This window comes from Melospiza georgiana, chromosome 2 (genome assembly GCF_028018845.1).
Source record: "Melospiza georgiana isolate bMelGeo1 chromosome 2, bMelGeo1.pri, whole genome shotgun sequence".
NCBI classification, from domain to species: Eukaryota; Metazoa; Chordata; class Aves; order Passeriformes; family Passerellidae; genus Melospiza; species Melospiza georgiana.
In genome coordinates this window covers 52,492,995-52,503,693 of record NC_080431.1, presented here as the reverse complement: position 1 = coordinate 52,503,693, position 10,699 = coordinate 52,492,995, and the positions used below count along the sequence as shown (strand labels likewise).

At 37.2% G+C, this 10,699-nt stretch overlaps 1 protein-coding gene across 1 annotated transcript; it reads left to right on the top strand.

The window, feature by feature from the left end:
• The first annotated feature begins 933 nt into the window (after positions 1–933).
• Positions 934–8,589, top strand: CCDC122 (coiled-coil domain containing 122). Its single transcript, XM_058018607.1, has 4 exons — positions 934–1,059; positions 2,586–2,984; positions 4,134–4,250; positions 7,710–8,589. The coding sequence occupies exons 1-4, from the start codon at positions 946–948 to the stop codon at positions 7,872–7,874; spliced, it is 795 nt and encodes a 264-aa protein (XP_057874590.1). The 5' UTR covers positions 934–945; the 3' UTR covers positions 7,875–8,589.
• The last annotated feature ends 2,110 nt before the right edge of the window (positions 8,590–10,699 follow it).

Genomic DNA, 10,699 nt, shown 5'->3' with positions numbered 1-10,699 from the left:
TAAATCTGTTATGAAAATATAAAAAATACAAAATAGGTAAATTTAAAAATCGAATTATAAAAATAATGCGATTTGGGGTTCAAATTCCCTGCAATTGCTTAGAGGAGTACAAGCGGGGCAGAGACAAGTCCGTGACTACAGAGCAGGGCATGGCATAGGCCAGAAGAAACTGGGCCACATCTCTTGTCCTTCGTAACCCAGTGGTGCTTGGGAAAACTGGATGTTCTCTGCAGAACAAATGATGGCAGCAAGTGCAGTCTAATCCAGTGAATGGGTAACTCGGGGAGCCGGGGAACAAAGGGCGCGGAGCAGGACGCCCTCAGGCACCGCCGAGCCGGGCGGCGCCACCGCCGCGGGTGGTGCGACCGCCACGCGTTCCCTAAGGGATCCCTCCCGCCGCGTTCCCTCCGGCTCCCGCAGGGACCGGCCCCGCTCTCGGCGGGATCAGCCCCTCTCCCGGCGGGATCAGCCCCTCTCCCGGCTCCCCGTGCCCCTGGGCTGCCGCAGGCCCGGGCGGCGGCGGGGAGCGGCGGCCTGAGGGGCGGCGGCCCGGAGAGCGCTGCGGGTGCCGTGTGGCGGCCGGGACTCGGCAGGAAGGCGGGAGCGCGGCCTCGGGCATTTAAGATGCTCTAAGGGTACTTTAAAAAGTTAGGACTTTGCTCACAATCTGACGGTCTGCTCTGCAGAGAAGCAGGAAGAACATCGTAGTATCACATCGCAGGTTTATTTTATGAGATTCTGCAAGAAAGTGTTCTAATTCTCAGTGATTAGCTTCGAATAACCTGTTCTTGCTAAAAATTAAAAATGAACCAAATGAAATAAATGGCTTGACCTGCGATCCCACGGCACAGCCCTCAATCTTGTTTTGTCTACAAGAACTAAATTGAAAGATGATAAAACAATTCACTTCTTTTCTATCCCTCCAGTTCTTCACTTCTGCCTGAAATGGCCAAGGAAAATTCCCCATCACTAGCTGAAGTTGTAAAACGAGTTGCAGAGCAACAGCAGTCACAGGCATCAGACATAGAAAAAAGCAAAGCAGTTCTTTTCCTATTGCAGGTAATAAACCTTGTTTAGAGTACTTAAATCAATTAATTTTCATTTGATGAAGAAGTATTTCCTTGAACAAGAGAAGCTGGTGGTACTTAATGGATGAGTGCATTCAAGTGTAAGACAGCTCTTCTGTTCCTGTGTGTGGCATTCAGGCTCAGCCAAAACTGGGGGTGTGTACTTTTGTTTTTAAGGCCACAACACAGCTAAGTGTTCATTACAGCCGGTGAAACGTTGGTTTGTTACTTGAACAAAACAAAACAAAAATACTGGGCTGAACCCACAAAGTGAACCCACAACAACTAAATGCAGAGTCATAGCTTTTTGATTTTTTAAAAAAAATAATAATTTCCTAAGAAATTGTGGGGGAAGGATTTTAAAAATTATTTTTTTTCAGATTTTCACCACACTGTATTTTTTTTTTTCTTAGCATCTTTTTTGACACAAAATACTTTTTTTCCCCCTTATGTTTGAAGTGTGTATCCTAAGTAGCCATTAAACAGTGGTATTACTTGGTACTATTTTGTAGAGCACTGGGCATGTGTAGTTTTTCTGAAGACTCTGTGATAATTTTTTTTGTCTTTTATTAAACTTTCAATTACTGTTTAACCTTCAAGATCAAGTTTCTATTGAGAAACTTACTTTTAAGTCTGAGAAAAGATGATTCCAGTTGACATTTTTGAGGATGGAAGAACACAAATGAAAATAGTACTGTTCCAATTATAACATCTGTGCATAGGTCTACAACTGAAATAATTGATATTTGAAATTTTGCACAAAAATAAAATTTCTGAAGTAACAGTGAAATCTTGTATTTTTAGGAATGCCAGTGGACTTGCCATACTTTACAAGAAGCTTTGTCCTGTATCCCAAAATATAGTCTGATGATGTTGCAACAATAATTTGTGATCTTACAATTGAAAATTATGTATCTGTTTTAAAACAGACCCAGAGAACTTTAGAGCCCTAGGTAATGAAAGGTCTTTTCCAGGCTTGATGATTCTGTAATTTCTTATGATGGTTTGAAGTACTGCTTCCTGGTTTTGTTCACTTCTCCTCAGTGAGATGATGTAGATGCCTTTTTAGGACTAGATAGATATTTCATATGGAATTGAAAAAAGCTGTGATTAATTCAACTCCCAGCTACTACTGTGATGAAGTCAGGATTAAAAACCTCAGTTGAACAGTCTAGTTAAGCTCCATCACCTCTCAGACACACCCCTCTATGTGTCTGTATAGGTTTTCAAGGGATTTTTGGCATCTATCTTGCAACTGTGAGGTATTTAAAAGTGAGTTCAAAGGTATCTTATTTAATATTTTAGACTCAATCTAAGGGGAGAAGACTAAGATAGTATTCTTACATTGTGCCTCTAAGATGATGATATTAAGAAATATAAGTCTAATTATCTTCCATTCAAACCACATTAGACAAGTGAAAAAAAGGCTGTTGAATAAATATAAATTACAGTGTTTAACTAGACACTTAATATCTTTCTACAAAAAAATTCTTAAATGAACACTGAAATATTTTACAGGCAAAGTGCCAGGAACTAGAAAAAGAAATGAATTCTGTTCTGTTAGAAACAAAGACAACAGAAAGGGAGATACATCTGCAAGACGATGCCATAGAAGTGACAAAATATCGCTGTGAAAATCTGGAGGCCCAAGTCAGAGCCCTGTATTCTGAAAATTTAAAATTGAGGTGTGATGCAGAAACAATACAAGAGGAGTTTGAGATGAAACTTGCACGAAATAATGAATATCGGGAAAAAATAAAGGATCATAAACATCTCTTTTGGGAGATGGAAAGTAAATTGCCAATTATGATTGAACTTGCTGAAAAGAAAGCGGTTGTGGAAGAATTAAAGGCAAAGAAAGAGGAATTAATATGTGATCTGCAGAATCCAGAAGGATCTGTTATAAAACAAGTGCAGGTATGATATTTCCTTTTTGATTCTTTCCTTTTATGTGAAATAATTTTGATATCATTCATATAATATAGTTATTTTGTCTAATATGTCTATGGTTCATGAGGGACTGAGCACAAGGGAATATAGGTAATTCATAATGCTGCATTAATTGGAAAAATTTTTAGTTCAATATCCAGTTAAAAATATCAGTATTGTTATCTGTGTAATATTGTAAAAAATATTTATACTGTGTGTTCGAATGAACTCAAATATGAAAATATTACGCAACTGTAAGTTAAGCTTTATCATTGGATAAATTTACATGGACACTTCTCAGAATTCTGTGGAAGACTGCCATATTGTTACATGTAAGAACACAATATTCTTTAAACTTTTGCCATATTGTTACAGGTAAGAACACCATATTCTTCACACTTTACTGTCAACGAAATAAATTTGAGCTGTTTGCCAACAGGAGGTAGATTTGATGAGATGGTGATAGAAATAAGAAGAGAGAAAAAACATGTTTGGTATTGTAATCTAACACTGTTAGTTTTACTTGACCCAATTACAATTTTTACTAATAACAACTACACAGGAATTTTTCACCGTGGAATTTTGCCAATATATGGACAAACACAAGCATGAAGTTGAAAGGGGATCACTGATTTAAATTTGATGTAACTTGCATTATTGAAAATTTGATAGTATTCTGTTAATGTAAGTTGATGAAAATTTGTTTGTACAACAAATCTTTCAATACTGAAAAATAAAGACTAATTAATATTGTATTTCCCTATGAGAAAGAAAAATATATCTAAAATATTACACTATTCTTCCATTTTGCAGTTAACTGCACTTTAAATAAAGACCAGCAAATTGAGCTCAAAATCCTGTATTGTTTTAGTTCTTATATTTCAGATCAAGAGTATACATTCTTACAGGTGTAGAACCATGTGATAAAATATTTAATAGATAATTTTTAATTACCCATCCTAAATTATTATAATTTTAATTAGTATTAATAGGTTTATTGTGAAACTGTTTATTATAGACCTTTATCCAATCTCCATTAACTGAGACTGTTTAGATGAGACAATTTTAATAAATATACTAGATGAACTGTGCAACATTTCAGGGGGTGAATTTCTGTATCTTGACTTACATCTGCAGGAAGAAATCACACATTTAAAAAGTGAAGTCACAACATTGAAAGATTTGATCAATAAAAAAAGAGATCTGCTGGAAGAAGAGAAAAAAAAGCATGCTAAGCTTAGAAAGGAAATTGAGGTGAGTCATTGGGATAAAATTTAATTGCAGTTCTCCTGATGGAATGTAGATAATGCAAATGAAGTCTGAAGTACTTTATACAGCAGCGCTGGCTATACATTGTTAAAGTATATGCAGTAATGATGCTGTCTTAAATTCTGATAGTCTTTCTAAAATTCAGAACTTAATTGTGAAGAACACTTTTTTTCTGAAGTCTTTTCAGAAGGACTTCATATGTGAACTTTTGGATTCCTGGAAAAAGAAGAGGTCACTGAATAGTAGTAAAGCAAATGCACATTTTAAAATTTGTGTGATATTTCTGAAATACTTTACATTTCACTGCTGACTTGATTTTTCATGACTTGATAACTCATCAGTGGGAGACTAAAATGCACCAGGAAAGTGGACTTCCTATGAATCTCCCTAATTTAAGCTGGCATTAAATTAGGAATAACACAACAGCTCCTAATTAGCTGATAAGATAAAATTCTAATCACTAGTTAAAAGCTTGTCTTTTAAATAATTGAACTATATTTTTCATTTTGTTCCTTACTAAAGTACCCTTAGAAAATTTTTAATTTGGAAGTTTCTTACCATTTATCTTGTCAGTTTAAATAAATGCCACAAAATTTAATGAGCAAAGCTTAATTATATAAAGATTAAGTGATTTAAGGTTAGGTCTATTGCCCTTTGTAAAATGTAGGAGGAAGAAAGAATCATTTTTTTCATGTGACAGTGAACAGAGAGAATTTTTAACCTGAAAAGTAAAACACATCTGCTTTAGAATAGATCTGCTAGTCAGCATTTGAGAAAATTTTTTATTACCAAGGCAACATCCTCTTAAGAAAATTCTCTAAATCCAAAGTTAAATTAGGTAGCCTAAAAATAAAGTTCTCTTATCAAAATCAATTTAATTAAATAGAGAAGGGTAATCTTCACTTTTGTTCTTCAGTTGTTTGCATTATATGTTCTTTCTGTCTCAGAAGGAAGCAGGTTCAAACCCAAAGCCTTTCAGGGTATTATTTTCTATTAAGAACTCTCCTGAAAACAGTCCAGTTTTTAATATAAGAACTGACAGTGGATAGACAGACACATTTATACCCAGCAGTCATCAGCACAGCTTGGGACAGAATACTCAAGTCAAGCGCAGGAATAAAGTGAGATACTAGGCGCATGGAAGAGGTTTTATTGAGCTGCAGTGGTGGAATTCAGCTACAGACTGGTGGCACTTGATGCAATTGTTTGGAGCATCCAAAGGAGGGCAGCTAAGGTGGGCCTGGAGGGGAAGCCACAGGAGGAGCATCTGAGGTCACTTGGTCTTGTTCAGCCTGGAGGAGAGGAAATGAGCAGAGACCTCATTGCAGTTAGAACTTGCTTGTGAGGGGGAAAGAAGCATCTCTGCTCTGTGGTGACAGTGACAGTATCTGAGGGACTGGCCTGAAGCTGTGTCAGGGGAGGTTCAGGTTGGACATTAGGAAAAGGTTCTTCACCCACAGAGTGGTTGGACACTGGAACAGCCTCCCTAGGGAAGTGGTCACAGCACCAAGCCTTCACAGAGTTCAGGAAGCATTTGGACAATGGTCTCAGACACATGTGCAACACTTGGGAATGTCCTGTGCAAGGCCAGGAGTTGGACTTGATGGTCTTGATGGTCCCTTCCAACTCAGCATATTCTGTGATTCTTAAAGCAGCCTGTGAACCTTTTCTTATTCTCTTTCCTGAGCACTAGCCCCTTCACCCATTTCTTGAAAAGCAGACCCTGTTCCCAGCATTGGACAGGGTTGTCAGCAATAAATCAGGGTGGTTATCTGTGCAGGGTCAAGGCTTCGGTCATAAGGATAATTCAAGATATCCACAAATAATTGAAAATTTGTTGTTATGTAGAAGTAATTTTAAAAAATCCCTACCCAAAAGACTGTCTATTCCCCTGCTGCCCTCTTTCCCCAATGCCAGTGTGTGACTGTATTACTCTTGGCAGATACTTGCCTATCCTGTCCTTAAACAACCCTAGTGGTGGAGATACCCTGAGTGCCCAGACAATTTTTTTCTAATGTTTGACTTTCATGTACACAAGATCCAATAGAAAGCACAATGTTGTCCCTTCCCTGTCTCCAGTAATCATATTAGTGCTCCCTCCCTCAGCAGATGTGCCAGACTGTTCCCAATAATGATGCTAGAGAGGCATTTCTAAAAAAAGCAGATAATATTGATCATAGATGTTTCAGTGTTGTACAATGCAGTCCTAGTGATGCAGATGCCCCAAGCACTCATTCAGATGAGTGGATCTGACAGCATCCCTCAAAAAGTTGCAAACAATTATAGTGGTGAGTGAGGTAACATGGAGGCAATGAGGTAACATGAGGTAGCAAGCCATCACCAATAAAATAAGGCAGTTTATAGAACACGAGTGAGGCAGTTTCCTAGTTATTTGTGAAATTTAGGCAGTGAGATTTGCGGGAAGTCACCAACAGTGCTGTGAGTTCTGATGCAGCTGTACATCATCATGTGCATGTGAAATACAATGTAATGAATCTTCAATAAGTAGACACAAGAGTAATTATACACTACCACTCATATGCCATTTAAACTAGGGTAAGTAAGCCCAAATTTCATTAAGGGAATGCTCATTATTTCCATTTTTATTGCAGTGAGTGTTTCATTCTTTTAACACTTCAGAATGCAAATTTACTTCTCCACATAAAGCAGCAATGAGGACAGAATTGACAGTCCTGCATTGCCGCAGTATTGCCTAAGAAAAATGTGCCATTTTAAATGCAGTGCAGCTACAAAGGTGCTACTGCAGTCAGCAAGGTTACCTCATTTACATTCCCATTTATACCCAAACATGCTTGTCAAAGAATGAAAATTTCTTCTTTCTCACCTCTCATTTTGGAGCCTCGAATCTTCCACATGCAAAGCCTTGCCAGAGATGTGACATGCTGTCCTTGGGTGGTGTTAACTTTGGTAAACTTTAAACATCTGCAGAGCAGATATCCACACTGACCTCCACACTTAAGGTCTTAGTAGGACAGAGCTTTTCCTTCCTTAATGGGAAAGTGAGGCATGATTCATGTCCTAAACCAGATATCTGAAATAGGTCAGATGAATGCTTGAGGGCCACGCAGGACTGCAGCGGGGGCTGAATTAAAAGGGGCCTCTGGTGTGAGCGGCAAACAGAGGCGTGGCACGGCACTTTGTGAGGCAATTCATGCAGGCAGGACAAGCAGGCAGGGGTACAGGTTTTCTTGGCAGTAAGATTTACTGTGTGCGGTTTGCAGTGTTTCTGTTGGTTGATAGGCTTTGGGATTTCTGCTAGGAATGGTTTGCATGCAATCCATGACTGTAGTTAGTACAAGTGTATGTAATCATATGGAACCCTCCAAAAAGGATGTGTCTGTCCAGACCCATTCCTGAGCTGACCTCACCTCTGTAAATAGTTTTACTGGAATGATTTTATGAAGGTTTTTTTTTTCTTTTTAGGTACAGAATAAGAGATATGATGCTATATTAAAACGTTTGCATTGCCAACTGAACAAAGTCCAATCAAATAAAAGACAATGGCACTGGAACATTCAGCAGTTGGAGAAGAAGGCTGCAGAACTAAGAAAATGTCTTGGAGTAGCAGAGTTACAAAACATCGTGTAACAAACTTAACAAAGAATAGAATGCACGTAATCTTTTCCAGGCAGTGGTTTTTTTTTCTGGAAATGCTAGAAATCTTAAATAGCCTGATAACTGGGCCAGGCCTCAGTGATTTCTTTCTTTTTAATATTTTTCTCTCTTTCATTTTGTGGCCCAAACTAATAGCCACAATAATGAGTTAGCTGTTCAGGAATAACTTAGTTGTTCAGGAAGAAAATTTGTGACACTTCCAGGTGTTTTCAAAATATATGTCAGTTTTATCTAAAAAGTTATAAGTCAGCCAAACAAGATTTGGGAAGTCCCTTTATATCTCACTTGGTCTCCGGATGTTGGGATATATGCTGCTTTTCCTACAGAGAAATTAATATTGGTATATATTTGCACTCCTGAGACACCAAAGTTCTTTTATCTTTTATCCACATCCCTTTTTATTGCAACTTGCTAAGGAACTCTGAAATCTTAATGGCCCATATTATGCTCTGTGGGAAACTCACATAGAAGATGTTACAGTATGCTAGGATGTTTTGGAATGGGGGCCAAAGGCTGTCCAGTTGTAAAAGGCTTTGGAACAAGTATGCTCCAAACTGGACTTCAAATCATCTGACTTCAGCTGGTCTAATAGATGTTAGCAAAGAGGAGTGAGTACGTACTACATCTGGGCAGCTTGTAAAATGGAACAACTCACCCTCAAGAAACACGAATCCATTATAGATTGATGATAGAGGAATTTATTGTCTGGAAGATTTTAACTAATATCTAACATCTAAGTGCTTAATTATCTAAGATGATTCAACATAAATGACAAAATATTAAAAATTCTTGTTAAAGCAGTAGTGAACAGTAGCCATTTTCCTTTACTTTCTTTTTATTTTTATATTGCTTGGGGTTTGAAGAATTTACACTTAAGGCAGTCGTTCTGCTTGAACATAACTTGTAATGTTTATCTGTTCTATGAAAGTAGATTTTTATTTCAGGTGTTGTCTTGAATAATTTAGATTTACTTTACTCATGAATATAAAAGGAAGACTTGACTATTTACTGTGAAAAATGTTAAACTGCTTATATATATTCTTATTTTAGGAAAGTAAGGCTTAAAATGTAGTACCATTATTACCTTCATACATTCATATATATTTACATTTCCCTTAATCTGTTATTTCACTTAATATAAAGTTATTTTAAGCAATATCCTGATTCATTAAGGCTCTCTCTCGACATTGTTAATCTCTCAAGGCTTCTTTGCTCAGTCTTTTTCCTTTGCAATAATATGAACTAGGCTGCTTTCATTACAGCAATAAAGTAGAAATAAAAACCCTAATAACCAAATCCATAGTAATAGTATATCCTAAATATTGAGTCTTATTGAGTATGTAGTGCAAACCTGTAACATTACAATTGTTTATCCCTACGCAGAGCAACATAGCATCCATTTTATGCGTGTGTTCTAGAAAGGGTCTAGATCTGAAAAGTTGGAGAATTTACTGTGTTATTGTTAGTTTCAGTGATTAACTGCTCTTCTTTTATTTTGCATGATTCCTAGTTTCAGTTTATTCATCCATCAAGTGAAATGATTGTACTTTATATCACGTACAATGATATAAGTAAAAATACTGATGTTCTGTCTTCTTATTGGGTTAAATAGTTCAGGCCTTCTAAAGCTATTGATTATCAGATCTGACCAACAGCTTTAGCTTAATGCATCCCCCCCAAAGTGGTACAACATCCAACATTTTTGGGATCTTAAGATGATGTACCCTTAAATATGCGTTTTACCACTGATATTATCTTGTTTTTATTTTTAGTTTCTCATTAGTTCTGCTCCAGAACAATTAATGCATCAAAGTATGTTTTGTGTCTTACTTCAACTAAGTTCACTTAGTTGAACTTAGTTGAAGTAAGTTACAAAACTTAAGTTCACTTTGACACCTATTTCCATGGTCACAGTTTAGCCTTCCATTTATTAGCGGTTGAAAACAACTATAGCAAACAATCCAAACCATCTAATGTAACAACAATATCACACCTTTGTTTTTCTTTCTGACCAATGAAGATACCTGGGAATTAGGATGGTTTCTGTATTATCAACACATATACAGAGTGACTCACTCATCTCAAGTAAATACCTTGGACTTAAGATCTTCCTTGTTCCTTTCCATAAATCTCAGTAATTTCTGGTATCTCAAATTACTTCTATAGTTCTTTGTCCATGTTTTGAAATTGTTTAATATAATTTAACAGGGGTGCATACAAGGGCTGTGTATAGTACTCCCTTTACTGCTACATGTGGAGGAAATGTTCCCTTCTATACAAACATCTTCCTATCATCCAAGATCGAAGTTGTCGTATGCTCCTTCTTGCTCTTTGCAAGAGAGCCCATGTTTTTTTCCTACTGGGACCCTTGACCCCTTCATGGGATCTCAGTTACCAAAGGTAGCTTTTCTTCTGTGTAAAACTTGCTTTTTCAGTATACATGCTTGAACTGTAGCTACATTTTGTGGCAGTAAGGCTGAGAAGCTGAGGTGTACTTTAATAATTTCCAAAGATCACTCCATTCATATGGGGACACAGCTAAACCACGCAACAGCTCCTTTCTGGCCCGCACAGATGAGTTTCTTGGTAAAACCAGCATGTGAATTGGAAGGAATCACAAATGACCAAGGATCTTTTTTGATATAGAGTTCAGCTATTACCAGGGAATCCCCAGTAGTTACTATAGTATTTGAGACACAACTTAGTCTATGTAAATGTGTATATTGAAAATACATGCTTTATTACACTATGCATGCACTAGTATTGATTGTTGTTGTCATCCCACATCACTGTCCTAG

Excerpts from the sequence above, each read along its gene's own strand:
- CCDC122 (XM_058018607.1), top strand. The coding sequence starts at position 946 with ATGGCCAAGGAAAATTCCCCATCACTAGCTGAAGTTGTAAAACGAGTT. Across the intron at positions 1,060-2,585 it reads CAGTTCTTTTCCTATTGCAG|GCAAAGTGCCAGGAACTAGA; the intron begins GTAATAAACCTT and ends AATATTTTACAG. Across the intron at positions 4,251-7,709 it reads AGCTTAGAAAGGAAATTGAG|GTACAGAATAAGAGATATGA; the intron begins GTGAGTCATTGG and ends TTTTCTTTTTAG.